At 46.9% G+C, this 16608-nt stretch overlaps 2 protein-coding genes across 15 annotated transcripts in view; both read left to right on the top strand.

Moving 5' to 3' along the window:
• Positions 1 to 2783, top strand: part of LOC143827697 (uncharacterized) — a 96300-nt gene extending 93517 nt beyond the window's left edge. For all 5 annotated transcript variants that reach the window (XR_013227387.1, XR_013227385.1, XM_077317512.1 and 2 more), the window contains one exon: positions 2373 to 2783. The gene's annotated coding sequence lies outside the window, so the exon portion shown is untranslated. The remainder of the gene's footprint in view (positions 1 to 2372) is intronic.
• Positions 2784 to 5682: 2899 nt separating this feature from the next.
• NEO1 (neogenin 1) overlaps positions 5683 to 16608 on the top strand; it is a 95408-nt gene continuing 84482 nt past the window's right edge. For 6 of the 10 annotated variants that reach the window (XM_077317482.1, XM_077317481.1, XM_077317479.1 and 3 more), the window contains exon 1: positions 5684 to 6154. In XM_077317482.1, coding sequence (XP_077173597.1) covers positions 6004 to 6154 — 151 coding nt within the window. In that variant the 5' untranslated portion in view covers positions 5684 to 6003. Of the gene's footprint in view, positions 6155 to 16608 lie in introns of all 10 variants that reach the window. The other 4 variants (XM_077317484.1, XM_077317477.1, XM_077317483.1 and 1 more) reach the window with 1 other exon arrangement.

Raw genomic sequence — 16608 nt, 5'->3', positions numbered from 1 at the left:
TCCTGTCTCACATCTGCCTCGCCGTGTCCTTTGCCAGGTCTCCGGGGGACGGTTATCTCCTGATAGCCCCAGGACCCCCTGGCCCTTGGTGCTGCATAATTGATGCCGTAAAAGAGAGACAACTAAATTAGGCGACAATTGAAAAAAAATTAGGCGCAACCGCAACGTAAGACAACAGTATCAAGAAGAGGCTTCCAGAATAATGACCAGTGGAACGTCGTTAAAAGGCTTAATAAAGGAAGAATGGGCATCCATTGGTTTTTGTCAAAGAAAACAAGCTTTGGCGTTCTGAAAAAGACATGTGCTCCTAGTACATCACCCTCTCAAATGATGTTGATTGTATTAGAAATGTTGCACAGAACGAGCTAATTACAACCAAGAACAAAGGCATGTCTCTCTCTCTTTCTTTTTTCGAAAGAATGCCTTCAACGTTCCTTCAGACACCGGTACACCAGCCGGCGTATGAATATTTATTCCCGCAAAACGATTGGGATGTAACTTGTTTGTTCTTTCGCCGTCTGAGGAGTTGCCAAAAGTCTCGGACGCAAAATCCACCCACCCGCATTGGAGGAACAGGTTCCCACAAGGACTGGTTTTATAAAGCCTTCTGCCTTCACTAGCTCCGCTTTGAATTTTGCAGGGACACTTTTGTTTTGCTAGCTGCTGCAATAACCACACTTGATGTGTGGCCCTTTGATTATTGCTTGCCTCTTATTAGTCCTCCCGTGTGGGAATAGAGATCGTGTTTTCGTGCAAGCCTCCGATTTCTAAAGGATCAGGAATCTCCCCAATGGGCCCTTGAGAATAAACCCTTAAGGCTTTCCCGAGGGGCAAGCTTATTTCCACGCCCACCCTGTGGCCGAGTTGCTAACTTTCCAGGAAATTAAACACCAGTCCAGCCTACTCAGAAATCTGCAAGTACGGGTTCTCTCTGCAACGAGGGAAGAATTTTCTCCTGCTAGTAGGGTTGCCTTAGAGCAGGGGTAGTCAAACTGCGGCCCTCCAGATGTCCACGGACTACGATTCCCATGAGCCCCTGCCAGCTTTTGCTGGCAGGGGCTCATGGGAATTGTAGTCCGTGGACATCTGGAGGGCCGCAGTTTGACTACCCCTGCCTTAGAGCCTCTTGTGGCGCAGAGTGGTAAGGCAGCAGAAGTGCAGTCTGAAAGCTCTGCCCATGAGGCTGGAAGTTCAATCCCAGCAGCCGGCTCAAGGTTGACTCAGCCTTCCATCCTTCCGAGGTCGGTAAAATGAGTACCCAGCTTGCTGGGGGGTAAACGGTAATGACTGGGGAAGGCACTGGCAAACCACCCCGTATTGAGTCTGCCATGAAAACGCTGGAGGGCGTCACCCCAAGGGTCAGACAGGACTCGGTGCTTGCACAGGGGATACCTTTACCTTTACCTAGTAGGGTTGCCAGCTTTGGGTAGAGAAACTCTTGGAGATTTGGAGGCAGAGCCCAGAGAGAGAGAGAGAGATTTGGCAAGGGGAAAAACCTCATTGGAATCGAATGTCATTGAGGCTGCCCTTCAAAGCAGCCAAATTTTCTCTCGGGAAACGAATCTCTCCAGTCTGGAGGCTGGTTGCTATTCCGGAATATTGCCGGACTTCATCGGCAGGTTGGCAAACCGAGGCTCCCGCTGCCCTGTCACTAGGGGCCCTTCAAAAACCAAATCGACCGGATGACATTTGCTACACAAGATCGGTTCCCCCGGAATATATAGACGGCGGATTCTGATTTGCGGAAGTGTGGAGTGTAATTAAGGTTGACCCAAACCGGTTCCCAGTGTTTATAAAATATGAAAGGTCCCTCCTGAACTTGTGTCTCGACCATAATAAGCGTAATGACTCTAATGAGTTTTACTGCTCAGTAATTAAAATCTCATGCCTGTTACGACCTATTAAAACAGGAGACTTCCCCTGCCAAAACACGCAAGGTGAACAACTCCTTACCCAGTTTAGCTAGACTAGCCCTTTCTTGGAGCGCTATAAATACTAATTTTTTTTTTAAATGCGACATTCCTTATTTGGTCTGTCTGTGTTTTTCAATTATTTTTTGTTCAATCTTTTCCTTATGAGTTGCCTTGTTTCTAAGCATGTCGCTATCCTGTGATCTCTATCATCCCTCAGTGAATTCCCAGAGAAGTGAGCGGAGCTGTTCCAAGATTATCTGATGGTAGATTCTAATCTGCCTCTGGGTTAAGAGCAGCAGAAGAGCTGTACTGGATCAGAGAGCATCTTGGTCACCCCGATGCTCATGGGAAGGTTTTCTTGGTCCCGCTCCCTGGAGAGTGGCCTCTGATCATGGAGGTTCTACGTTGCATCTATCCATCTATTCATTTAATTCATCCGTGTCTCTCATTTCTCCCCAGGATGGACTCAAAGCGGATTCCGTCATTCTCTTCTCCATTTCAGCCTCACAACAGCCCTGTGAGGTAGGCTAGGCTGAGAAAGATTAGCCCAAGATTACCCAGTGAGCTTCCGTGGCACAAGTGGGGATTCAAACCCTGGTCTCCAGGATACTAGTCCAATACTCATAACTTGTATACCGCTCAGGTGGCCCTACTAGCTGGCGTGTACGTGGGCAGTCCATGCCAGATGACAATGTGCAAATGAAAGGCTCGAGGGCTTCACGATTGTAGCCAATCATGGGCTCTTCTCGGACTCTCAAAATGAAACAATGGACTGTGCCCATTAAGGACCAATCAGGTTAGTTGGCAGGTAACACAAAGCGTATATAAATTCACGTTGGGCCTATGCTTCTTGTTCTGTGTTGGATTGAATAAAAGAGCTGATTGTGTTTGAAGAACTTTGTGGCCTGTTGTTTACCAAATCACTAGCCACGCGCTTGCCTACTTATGTGTCCCAGATACTGGCCAATAGCACCCAACTATTCATATACAATCCCAAAGTATTTTTTTCTGTTCTGACATTGTGTCCTTCGTCTGCCTCAAGCTGAGATTCTGGAGAAAGTCATGCACCCGTCTTGTATAGTATGGCTTTACTGTTAACAATTAAGAACTCGGGAGTTCTGTTGGATTTAGCATCTCTGCTAGAAAAGCAAGTCAACCAGGTGCTCTTTTCAGCTTCACGTAACACGGAAAGTGTCCCCTTTTTCAGCCTCACCCAACTTGCTGCACTAATCTGTGCTATGGTACCCTTGAGACTAGACTACTGTTATGGGCTTTACGTGGGGCTGCCCTTGAATACAGTACAGAAGCAACGATTGGTACAGAATGCAGCTACTTTTAAGACAGCTGCATTGACAGCTAATTTGCATCTGTGTTCAACTAAAGGTCCTGTGTTGAACCTCCTGCCGCATACAGAGGCCAAACAGTTCCTGGTAGCATTTCCAATGTATTTTTGATGGCTTACGAGCAAAAGGTCGCGGCTTGCTTTCTTGCTACTTATATTTCTGCAAACTGAGATTTTAGCTGGTTTTAACCACCCGTAAGCCGCTTCGAGTCCTGTTAATTGGGAGGGGGGCAGGATTATAAATATTTTATCTTAATGAAATAAACAAATCCCTGCAGCTGCTCTCCGGGGCAATGGGCAGATTTGGGGAGTGGGGGGGGGGGCTTTTGACAGTTTCACAGATGGGGAAGGAAGACACGTGTGGCTCTGTCTCGCCTTTACAACCCAGGGGAGAGCACAGAAAGCGGGTGGCATGAAGGAAATCCACGTTAGAAAGCTTACACGACTACTGCGAAGCTCTCCTCCATCACCCCATTTCAAACTAATCCTCTTGCTTCCTTTCTACTTTCTTCACTGCCCAACTTTCACGTCCCTTCACAGTGACAGGAAACCCTGTGGCATGAAATAACTTGATCCTGGTCAGTCAGGCCCTGGGTTATGCTTACAGAGAAGGTCTTCCAGACACATGAGGCAGCATTAGGCCAAGAATCTCCGAACTGATGTTAGAACCTAAGCTATGATTCAAAGGGTATCGATACATCGTTTGGAAGGAAGCTTTTGCCCCCCGTTTTACGAAACCGGGAGAAAACAGTGTGGGTTGTTAATGGCACAGACGTCAAGCTACACGTGCCCTCTTATTTGTGATTCACGCTGTAGTTTGAGAGCATTTTTACCTATGACGCCGAGCATGAGAGGTAAGCCCCTCGAGGGCGATTGGCACACGCTTGGACAAAGTACACAGCAAGCTGGAGTGATTTGTTTTATTTCTTTTGGGGTAGCAAAGTTATGACAAAGGAGTGATTTAATATTGGGCAAAGTGGTTTTTATGCGGGACTCCTTGGGGAATCCGCCGGAATTGAAAAGCAAGGGGGAAAGCAAAGGAATAAATAAAAGCAAATGCACAGTGGTTTGGGTTTGAAAAAGAACAATGTTTTGAAGAGTGATGTACTTCATGGGCCTGTGGAAATTGGGAGGGTGGTTTACTGAAGGCATCAGAGTTACAGAGGTCAGGGTCTGCACAGTTCCTGGATATCTCACAGGGGAGGCCAAAGTGCAGCTTCCTAGATGTCCATGGACTAGCTGGTGCTGGCAGGGGCTCATGGTAATTGTAGTCGATGGACATCTGGAGAGCCACTCCTGTATGCATGTGTAGCCTTGAACTGAACATACAAATCTGTTTTATCGCCGGCCAGACCAGGGGTCATTCTAGTTCAGCTCCGCAGAAGGGTTCTGGGGTCTGAGGGGTTTCTTTCACCTCCTTTTGTTTGAGATTCTTTTAAGTGAACTTTTGGTGACATGGAGATGTTTTAACAGATAAATGTAAGGGGAAAAAAAGGGGGCAGAAAGAATTCCCTCTGCCTGGTTGGAGTTGGGAAATGCCAGATTTGGTGTGGGGGGGGTGGAGCCTGGGCAGGGGAGGGTCCTTAGCAGGGTAGAAAGGTACAGAGTCCTGCTTCCTAAGCAGCCATTTCCTCCAGGGCTGAGCTGCAGATTTATTGCAATAGCGGGAGATCTCCAGGTCCTACCTTGGGATTGGCAACCCTAGCCCAGGCCATCAAGTCGGCCATCCAAAACCAAGCGTCCAACACTGCATATTTAGTGTGTGTGTGTGTGTATGTGGTAGACTATGTCAGTGGGGCGTGAACACCATTCAGTGGGGCCAGGCAGCTCCTAAATATTTTAATAAACCCTGTGCAAATTTAGGAGCAAAATACCATCCAACAGAGAGGCTCGGGGCTGTGATTGCAGACCTGCCCCCAGGAATCCGCAGAAGATTGCTTGCTTGAGTCCACACCTAGCAAAACCCCTCGCTCCCCCATCCGAAATCCAGAGCAGGTTTTTCTCCCCCTCTCCCGTCCCGTCCTATCCCCTGTGTCTTCACCCCTCCCTCCCCTCCAGCCGCCCGCCGCCTTGCCGGGTTTTCCTTCTCACTTCGAGGCGCTCTTCGGGAATGTCCGCGAGATGCGAGGGAGGGAGGGGGGGGGGGCACGGAGGAGGAGGTAGCCGGACAGGGGGCGGCAACGGGAGGGGGGGCGTGGCCGCTGCTCCGCGCGACGACTCGCGTGGCGGCGGCGGTTGCGAGGCGCAGGCGCGCTCCTTCCCCCCTCCCAGTTCCCCCTTCTCCCTCCCTCTGGAATTCTGTCAGCTCCAGAACGCGCGTCCTGGAGAAGGCGACGCGCCTGCGCGGAGGGGGCCGAGGAGGACGGCGGCGGAGTGAATGAGGGAGGGAGGGAGGGAGGGAGGAGTGCGGCGCGCGCGCGGGCGCGCACGCTCAGCGTCGTCGCCGTCGTCGAGGGCTGCCTGCTGCTCTCTCTCTCTCCCCCCTCAGAGTGCGTTTCTGAGGCGACGAAGAAGGAGGCGCTCTCGCCCTCCCCTCAGCCCGAGCCCGGCGCTTATTATTATTTTATTTTTTTTGCCTTCCCTGCGGGGGGACCGGCCCGCGATGGAATTAAAGCCCCATCAGAACTGTCGCCATCGTTTCTAAGGGGACTCTCCGCGTCCCGTCCCCTTCTCGGAGCCCCGGGCGGCGGCGGGCGGGCGCGGAGCAGTCCATACGGGGAGCCCAGGAGCCGCCGCCGCCGCCGAGCCATGGCGGCGCCCGGAGGAGCCTGGCGGCGGCGGCTGCTGGGCTCCCTCCTCTGGGTCGCCGTCCTCTGCGGCCAGCCCCTCGCCAACGCCGCCGCCGCCCGGAGCGGCTCTTCTTCGCCTTCGCAGCCCCAGAGCCCCCCGCCCGCCGCAGGTGAGGCCGTTGGGGAGAGGAGGGGGGAGGGGGGCCGGGAAGGGGGGGGTCAGCGCCCCTCGAGGGGGAAGGGGGGCTGCGCGCGCCTCTGCCCGAAAGGGGGGTCCCTTTCCTCCCATTTAAAGGGGCTCTCGGGTTTGGACGGGGGAAGGGAAGGGGGGGGGGGCTCGCTGCGGCCAAGGGGAGGGAAGGGAAGGGGGCGGCTGCTCGGGGGTCGCTGCTCTGCTGCCGCTGCGGGATCGACCGCGAGAGCCGGCGTGCGGGTGCAAAATCACTATGCCAGGCGCATGCAAACGCGCAACACCTGGTGGTGGTAGTAGCAGTAGTGGTGATGGTGGTGTGAGTATGTGTGTGTGGGGTGTATTTTTCCCTTTCCCTGGTGGGGGCTGATGGACAGGAGGCTGCTGCTGCTTGGCGCATCCTCCCCCCGTCAGGCCTTTTTGCAAGGAGGTTGGAGGAGGGTCCCCTTTTTTTGGGGGGGGGGGTAGGGGGATGCACTCCTGTTGCTCGTTAGGGAATATAGCGGGGGGGGGGGTAGGCTGATTTTGCTTGTTAAAGAATGCATGGTTTTTTGGGGGGGGGTTGTTCCTCTTGCTCATTCCGGAACGTATGGTATATGGAGGGTCTCCTTTTAGGCGAATGAGTAGGGGGTCATTTTGTTTATAAGAGCATGTATGAAATTTGGGGGTCCTCCTCTCTTTAGGTGAATGCATGCTTTTTTGTGGGGGCAGGCTTTATTTCATTCTTTTGGCTTATTATGGAATGTGTAACATTGGGGGTCCCCCCTCTTTTGGGGGGCAGGGGTTCACCCCTTTTGCTGATTAGGAAATATGCCAGATTTGGGAGTGCTGCTTTAGCTGAATGCATGGTTCTTTGGAGGGGGCAGGGAATCACTCATTTTTTGCTTATTAGAGAATCTGAAATTCAGGAGTCCTCCTTTTAGGTGAATGAGTAGTTCTTTGAGGAGATGGATTCACTCTTGCTTATTATGGGATTATGAAATTTGTGGGTCCCCTTCCTTTTTGGTGAATATGTGCTTCTTTTGAAGGGTTGGGGTCCATGTCTCTTGCTTAGAAGCAATGCAAGGCATTTTGGAAGGGAATTCCCTCCTTTTAGGTGACAGTATGGCTGCTTGGGGGAATGAGTTCACTCCTCTTAGAACAGAATGCAAGGCAAGGTTGAATGTGTGGGTCTCTTGGAGAGTTGGGGGTTCACTCACCCTTAAAAGGGAATGCATGGCATGGGGGGGTCCCTCCTTTATGTGAATTGGTGGCTCTTTTGTCACCTAGGCATTTAGATGTGTGTGTGTAATTGGATTAAATAAGAAAGCTAAGAGGTTTTGAGATGACCGGTCAAAAAATGCAAAACACGGAATCTGTTTTTGTCATTTAAATGCACATTATCTCACTCTCACATTGCAAAGGTCTGTTCCACTTGTAAGAGTCAACCCCAGACTGGACACATTTTGACTACCAGCAGAGGCTTCTCTGCACCTCTATCGATGGTGGCTTGCTGCTGCTGGAGGAGCCACCTGCAACCCCGATCACTCATTCAGTATTCATCAGTGGGTACTTCAGAGACCCCTCCTTTTTTTCCTGCAGTGGTTGAATTTGGAAGCGGGGAAGCAGGAACTGTTGTAGTGATGGAGAAGCCAGCAAAATGGGCCTGGGGTGCTCTGAAAAAGAACACTGTTGCTTTTGGAAAAACCACCATCCCGTTGCCTGCGTCTCTTTTGATAGTGGAAGCACATGGGGTCTGTGATTTTGCAAGCATTTTGTGTGCTGCTGTAGTTCCTTTGGATTTGGAGGGGTGTATGCTGGACTCTTGCATCCTGTTGGCATCATCAGGGCTTGTGTGTTCTTTGAATTTTACCTGTGGACAGTTAGTGAGCTGGTGGCCAAAGGGACTGCTGCTTATGCTATCATGTGCGAGCGTCACAGCCTTGCGTTAAGCATTGCTGTAGTGTGCGTCTTGAGGCTTGTGTTAGAGAATGCTGACATTAACGTATGTAAATCGAGAAATATTTGTTATTGTTGCTCTGGAAATCTTATTTTTCAGGGATTTAAGCTGCTACTACCTTTATTCAGTTTCCAGAATTAGTAAGCACGGCAAGGAAAATGACGCTGTGCCCACCTTTGATACGTGTTTTGTATTCTCTTGAGTTCACTTTGTTTTTCAGTCCTCATATTGGTCGGGATACACATTTCTGGAACCGTTCCTGTGCAGCTGTGAGCAGCACCTAGCTGAGCAAAGTTAACATGAGTAATTTCCTTGGCTAAGCCAACTTGTCTGAAGAAGTCTGTGATCATACATGTGCTGAGATTGAGTTTGTAAATTGCGAAGGCTAACCTGAGACACTTTCAGTCTAAATAAATAGCATGTTTGTTTTGTGTTAGGTAAATGCTTTGGATGTCATTGAATTGGTGACTATACAAAAAAGCCTTGTTTTGTCAAACTAGCTTGCGCAGTGCTGTTTTCCATTAAAAAATAATTACCCCACATCTCAACCTTATCTTTAAAGTCTTTCAGGTTTAACCTGCTAAGGGACGTCTCCTTGACTTGAGAGACATCCTGGGAAAAGAAACGTGGGTTTAGTTAGAGTAGCACGAATTAAAAGCAGATACTAGTTTGTCAGCAGTCTAATGAGAATGGGATAGTTTGGCGAGTTTTGTGTACAATAGACTAGTGACCTAACCAAATCCAAGTGCAGTTCCAGTGTGTGAAAGAGGCAGTGGGACTCCCACAGTGTGTGTGTGTGGCTTGGCTTGGCTTGTTTTGAGCTGGAGGCAGACATTTACATCCCGAGATTTGTTTGTTTGTCAAGTGTCCCAGTTTTCAGACTTTCTCAGTAATCAGCATGCCTCAATAGTGTGTGTGCCAAATTTCTGCTTTCTTGGTGTCCAGAAAGTACCTTAATGTAACTTCCAAAGTAGAGGTCCTGTGGGTCCCAAAGTATCCACCTGCAGAGGAAACTGCAACTGCATCCTTGCGTGAGTCCCATGCTTCGGAGAAATTTCCTTCCAATTAGCCGCCTCTGGAGAAGGCTAATTGTTTTGTCTTTACACTGGGAATGATTGAATTAGTGAATTGTACCCAGTGCAGAGATATAGCAGAATTATTCACACTGAGAAACCAGCTGTCTGTTGAGTCCCTGGATAAATAGCTGCTCTGGGCTCGGTTCCTTCCTGCAGGCATAACCAGATGAGTCGTTCATGTAGGAATACAGTGGAGATCTCCTGCGAGGGTGGGTGGTGCTTATTTTTCTTCCTGTCACACTCGGTTTCGTAGTCCTGTCACTAACCCACGGTCCATCCTCCCAGATTAGTTCTGTCTTAATCACTAAATGTCTGAGCATTCATGGTTAGACTGTGAATAAAGAGCATACTGGTGGCCCATGGGGATTCTTGAGGGGTGAAATGACCATGGAAGATTGTTCAGCAATAAACACGCACTTTGACAGGGACTTTTAAGCTCCAATTTCCAGCCATGACGTTTAGATGAGGTTTGAGTGTCCAAGAAAGCAGACCCAATGCAACTTGGGTGCACACAGGGACTTTGTGTGTCTCATTGAGCCTCCGGTACTTCTTGATTTTCATATGGTATATATGAAACGCTAACCTTTTTGGGGGTAAAAACGTGTTCCAACGCCCAATATTAATTTGGCTATGGTTTGATGAGGCCTTCCTCATGTCATTCAGTGGTAACTCTTTCATTAAGCATCGTTTCCTAAGTAGGGGAACTTAAAATACTGTACACCATTGGGTACCTTATGGAGGTTATTTATATTTCATATAACTTCATGCAACATATGATGATAGACTGTTATGGTGTTACATTGAAATGGTGTATTCAAGTAAATTCTGTCAATTGACCTTTGCATGGCTTTTACTTAAAGTGTTCAGGGAAATTGCCAAATTGCTGTCTTGCAGAGCGAAATGAACAAAAACAAACAAGAAACAGTGATGGGAGAATTAGTTTTAACTCAACTCTCACATAGCAGTCACATACAGAGTTATTGGGGGTTAGACTAGGGTTGCCAGTTCTTAGTTGGGAAATACCCAGAGATTTTGTGGTTGGAGTCTGAGGAGGGCAGGATATGTGGAGGGGAGGGGACTTCAGTGGGGTATCATGGCCATACAGCCTGCCATACAGTCTGCATAGGATTGTGCTGTTTTCCAGACAGAATCTGGGAATACATAAAATAATTTTTTGGGCTTTGAGGATCCCCGGAAGTTATGCCAGCTGGCCATGCCTTCTGGAAGTGTCATATCATTTGAAATGACATCACCACTTGCACCCTTCACACCCCCCCCCCCCCCGCTAGCTTTGGTTAGGAGCGTGGACTTAAAATCTGTTAGGACGAGAAACTTTGATCCAAGGACAGTGACTTTCCAAAGGGCCACACAACACTCCTGTGACAGTGAGATCTGATAAGCGTGTTAGTCTGTAGCAGCAAAATAAAACAGAAATCTGCCTCAGCCCCTCCCTCCTGAGTAATTTTCCTTCCTCCACAAAATGATTTCTGTCCCATTTGTATCCAGAGAAGTGAACTCCGGCTCATGAAAACTCTTGCCAGGTTAAATGTTGTTAGTCTTTATTTTTTAACTTAGAATTAATTATATCCCTAGACCGCCCTCCCTTCTGGCTCAGGGCGGTTTACATTTAACAAAGAGGAAGTGCATATAACAAGAAAAGGTAACCGCACAATTCATACAAGTGCCCTGTGTTTAAAATGGGATGTGAGACTTCATTTCCACATCTGACTCAAACCAGTTCTTGATAATCCACTGGAATTGTATTTATTTGCCTTACAAATGAGGCTGCCGTAGAAGGTACTTGGCAGCAGCCATGTGGCTTCATTTTAAATGCTGGTTCTGGTTATCAGTCATTCCATTGCACTGTGAATGTTTATTTGGGCTTTTGAATATTATATGTACAATATTGCCTTTGTCTTATAAAATATCCTCCGCTAAATGGCATATATATATTAATAAAGTGTATGATTGTTACTGAGCTTTGTTTTGCGGCCAGAATCTGTATTGGACTGATGACTTGTTAGAAGCGGGCATTGTATATGTGCGCATACTTCTCTCCATAAACCAGTCAAGCCAGAAATGTCATAATTAGGATGTGGTCTATTCAAAACAAATAATGCCATTTTAATGAAATGGAATTTGTAGACTCCTCACTGTGAAACTTTATACAACTCAAAGACCTAATTCCCCTTATTACTGTTTGCTTTAACAAATCGCCTTTAGGGGGCAAAGGCAGTTTTTACGCCTTTGTGATGTGGGGTTTTTATCTTCGGATTCTTACACAGAACTATGGCCACACATAAATATGTAGCAAAGAAATTTTATATGTGAAGCAAGGGCATGATATTTAAAGGCCTGTCACTCCCATTGGCATTTACTGGATTAAGCAGACAACTTGATAATTGGAAGTTGAATCAGAGGAGGGTATTCTGGAAAATTTGTCCCAGCCACAATCCCTGGAGGCAGGAAATAGACTGGTCTTTCACTGGTCTCCACTTGTGGGGAGAGTACCCACCCACCTTCAGTGTGTCTTGATGCCTCTGCTGTGAATCTATTGAAGAAGGTTGCCTTGGTGCTTAGCAGTAGTTAATGACTTAAGCCAACTGCAAATGGCATAATCCTATACTAAATTTTAGTAGCAACCCACATGCCTCTCAAATGGTGAAGCAGCCAAGGAAATCTGAACCTGATTAATGTGTCTGTGGCTCAGTGGCAGAGCAAAAGATCCCAGGTTCACTCCCAAGCATCTCCAGGTAACCGGTGTACAGACCCCAGGGAGCTGCTACCTGTCTGAGAAGATGCTAATGGTCTGATTCCCTGTAAGGCAGCTTCAGGTTCTCAATATTTATTAGATCAACAATATCTTGGGTCGCTATAACAACAAAAGAGCCAGAAGTGGGTTCATGTGACCCTGACAGGAAAATGACATTGAGCCTTGCAGATGGTCCTCTGTGTAACTTGTGGAGAAGAGGTTGCTTTCCCCCCTCCAAATTGCTGCCCTGTTCTTGAGCTATTACTTTAGCTCTCAGATCTTTCCTCAATATAACATAACAAGCGTCCTTTGCAATAATTAGTGTTAACTGTTTTGTAATGTGGACACATTTGTTGTCATCGCTTCTCGAAGCCATTGATCAAACGGTGCACAGAGGTTTCTATATCTGTTCTGCTAAATGAGCTTTATATGCTTGGTGTCCTTCATAAGTGAAATGCGTTTGAATAGATCTTGTCATGCAGTGAGACTACAGGCACCATTTAGGAGGAGCTGGTGACAGTAATTCATACAGCTATCATATAGCGTTATGACAAGGCTAGCCGCAGTTACTGGGGTGGTCTTCGTTTCCCCTTGCCTCATAACTGGAGTAGGTATAGAAATGCTGAGGAATGTCTGTGATTTCATCACGATGGAAGCATTTGTAGTGACATCCTCTCAGTGGTTGACAATATTATCACCCTGGGAAAAACACCGTCTGGAGAGGTCCTTGTTCTCCAAAAGTCTAAAGCGTATTGCTCCAGAAGAATTGAATAGGACCACTACCTTAGTAAGATCGACAGATTTTATTGTTTCAAGGGATCCCCGTGGAAACCTTTTTTCCCCCTTTTCTTGTGGGCATCAGTAAACCTGTAACTGTGTGAAATAACACCCTTTGTGCTTTGAGAATCGGGAATAAGATACATCTTTTAAACATAAGGGACTTCTGGAAACTTTAGGTTTTGAATTACTCTTGCTTTTGAATGTATTGAGAAATCACACTGGGATTTTTTTCCCCTTTTAAGTAAGTTGAGCTCACAGCCATAGTCAATTTCAGTGGTGTTGTATGTATGGATTTCTATTCTTGAGATCATATCCAAGTCTGTGTGAATTGGAGGTAGTAGGTTGGTGGTTTCTATAGTAGTTGTTTTCCCTGGGAACAGCTACCTGATGCATCTGTATGGAGTTACTGTGTAGAGCAGGGGTAGTCAAACTGCGGCCCTCCAGATGTCCATGGATTACAATTCCCAGAAGCCCCTGCCAGCATTTGCTGGCAGGGGCTTCTGGGAATTGTAGTCCATGGACATCTGGAGGGCCGCAGTTTGACTACCCCTGGTGTAAAGCATCATTTCTAGGTTTTGTTGTTGGAGGAACAGTGGCTCAGAAGTCGCTACTACATGAACTGTCAGACTAGTCCACTCGTGACTACCTTGGGTATTACTAGTTTTTTAAGCTTGAAGGATTAATGAAGCCCTCCCAGTTTGCACATCTGCTTGAGAGGGACGGCTCGCTTAGCTGTGGGAGTTGAGGTGTCACAATCTCAGAGCCGAATCCATTTTTACACACAGAGAAAAGCAGCCCACGTATCAGTCTCCTAAAGCCTATTTTTCATATGGAGATCTTTGCATCTGTATGTACCAATGTGGGGCTGGATCACTCCCATCACCTGTATTAATATCCATAACATGACCACCCAGGTTTGTGTGCTGGTGGTCAGGGTGCCAGGTGGAGGTTGAGCTTGCCCATGAAGCTCACTGGTTGATTCTAGTTCAGTCACCATTTTTCATCCTAACTTACTTCATAGGGTGATGGTGTGAATAAAACAAACAATGCATGGTATTTGGAGCTGCTAGGAGGAAGGGTTGGATAAATCAGGGTTGGAACATCTCTTCCTTGGAGGCAGCCCACAATGAAGTTGATGGGCAATAGATTCAGAACACACAAAATACTGAAATTGTGGAAATAATTGCCAGAGATGTAGTCATGACCATGAACATAGGTGGGTCTAAAAGGGAATTGGGCAATTAGAGGAGAGGTCCATCCGCAACAGTGACCAAAGAGCACTTCCACATTCAGAGGCAGTAAATCTGTGAATCCCAGTGCCAAGGGATAACACCAGGAGATGGCCTTGACATCTATCCCCTGTCATTGAACCTCCAGAATAACTGGGTGGCCCAGGATAAGACAGGATGCTGGACTAGGTGGATCATTGGTCCGATCCAACAGGGCTGTTCGTATGCTCTTCCCTTTATTATTCAGTTTGAGAAATCTGAAGGCAGAAGGACGCTCATTTATGCTGCCAATAATGTGATGAGCATCCCTTTTTGTTATTTACCAACTTTCCATTGTATTGGCAGGACTGTGGCGTGTCAATGTAATAAAATAAGCACTGGATCAGCCTGGCTCTCGTTGGGTTATGCTTTGTCGAATTTGACAGTGTTGAGAATTGATTTTTATTTTACTTGTGCTGTCTTTCTGTTCGCTGTGTAGGAGAAAATTAAATCATTAAGTATCTTAAGATTCAAATTACTACATAATCGCTTCATCCTCTTTAAAGGGGTGCATTAACATACTCCTATTTTACAAGTGCTAGTTATACAATTTGCAGGGGGGGAAATTAACACAATGATTTACAAAGTATGTTTACAAGAATATCCAAATTGACAGTAATATTTTATAAAATCCTCTTGAAGCATGCTTGAAGTTTACATTAGCCATCTAGTCCATCTTTTATATAAGAGAGAATGTTGTTGCGTATGATGTCTAAACTCATGAAAACCGATATCCTTTTTATTTTGCCAATTCCGGGTGACTCTGGACTCACAGAGATCCCCTCAGGCAGTCCAAATGTGGGAAATGTTGCAATCTGATGCTGCATGCATGTTAAAAACAAAACTCTTCAGGCCCCAAAGGTTCATCAGCCCTGTCACTGTCTTGGTAGTTCAGTAGCTGTCTCTAAATAAGCGTTAAATAGATAAATCTGTGTTTGAGGTTTTAAATGGTAATCCCACCTCTGACATCTGCGCATTGATATTTATCTTTTGCTCAAGCTTGGGCACAGAGGTTCATTGTGGTGACTTCTGTGCAGTCCCATGTGGAATTGCATGATTTAAGGCTGGCCACAGAGAAGAGCTTCCAAGCTTTTTGAAGATGTTTCTAGATTCTGGAGTGCCCTTCCCCCCCCCCCCAAGGGTCACATGTTTGTCATCCTTTAGTAGAATCATTGCACCTGACCACTTGGCTAATCCTATGGTAGAAGGGGGTTTGCAGGAGGTTGAATAGATTATCACTACCTCTCGCAGTCACAACAAGGTCATATGATAAACGGAAAAGGTTTGTGCACTGGATTGACGAACATTGCCACGGTCCACGATCATTTAGCTTGAGCAAAATCTTTGATTGCCACGAGAAGGGAGTCTAGTGACCTCATCTATAAAGATTCATCTAGCTGCCACCTCCCCCCCCCCCCCAAGATTACCTTTGTGGCATATAAATTGTAGTTATAGCCTCTTAATTTAGTAAATATGCCTCCATCAGATTTCTATTCTGCCCTTTCTTCAAGGATTTGTGGTGTCTTAACCAACGAATTGGGTTGAAGTGGTTCTCTTGAACCTTCACTCTAATGTGTGAGATTTTGGTTGACATGGGTTCATGTGAGCACTTTTAAAAACTTTGCTCTTCTCCAATTCAGTTTAATTCTTTCAGATTTATTGCCAGATGTCCATATTTGGCGGTTTTCAGGCTGTATCAGTATTTATTCAGGTATTCGCAAGACCAGCCCTGCTTATCTAATGTGAACTGCCCCAAAGTCCTGGTAAGCATCGAAGATTTTGATATGGAGATGAGTTAATGCCCTTATTGTTCTGCCAATGTCTTGGAGACCTCTGATCTGAGAACTGGTTTCTCTCCAATGTTCTGGTTTGGAGCCTGGACTGTGTTACATCATGTACTTTGTTTGGAGAAGAAGTTCTGTGAAATCATTTCTGGGGCACGAATGAGCCCTTCCCACTCTCAGCAGACTAAACACATGAAGATTTAAAATTGCCCTCGGGGTAGTTGTTCAAAATGTTAAAATACATGACTGTTCTTGGGGAAAAAAAATTAAATGTGGTACTTCTAGTACGTTTCTAAAATTTCGTTCTTAAAATTTAGGGAGGTAGAATGCTAGGGCCTCGACCTAGGCTGCCCAGACTAGCCCTGCCTTGTCAGAGCTTGGAAGCTAAGTGGGGTTGGCCATGGGTATTTGGATGGGAAGCCACCGAGGAAATCCAGAGTCTCTAAGTAGAAACAGGGATAGCAAGCCACCTCTGAACATTTCTTGCCTTGAAAACCCTGAGGTCGCCATAAGACGCTTAACAACAACTGCTCCATTTTTTCTAACTTGCCCTTCTTATGAGGCTCATGGCAGGTAACGTCTGAACATATCAATAAAACAGGAAGAGGGTGCTGGGAGGAGCTGGGGCTCATCGCCTGCCAATCAGGAAGGCTGTTCTGGATGTCCCATTCCTGATTGGCTGTCTGTCCAATGAATGACCAATCAGTAGGGATGTCGCGCTCCTGGCCACATCCCCCTCCAGTTTCTTCCATATGGAAGAAGTGCCAGCCCAGGAAACTGGAGCTGGGAGGGAGAGTGGAGGGCCTGGGACTGCGGGCTCAGTGGGGGAAGGAGG

Source organism: Paroedura picta, chromosome 18 (genome assembly GCF_049243985.1).
Source record: "Paroedura picta isolate Pp20150507F chromosome 18, Ppicta_v3.0, whole genome shotgun sequence".
In the NCBI taxonomy this organism is placed as follows: Eukaryota; Metazoa; Chordata; class Lepidosauria; order Squamata; family Gekkonidae; genus Paroedura; species Paroedura picta.
Note: the sequence above shows the minus strand (reverse complement) of the source record. Positions and strands in the feature narration are given on the sequence as shown.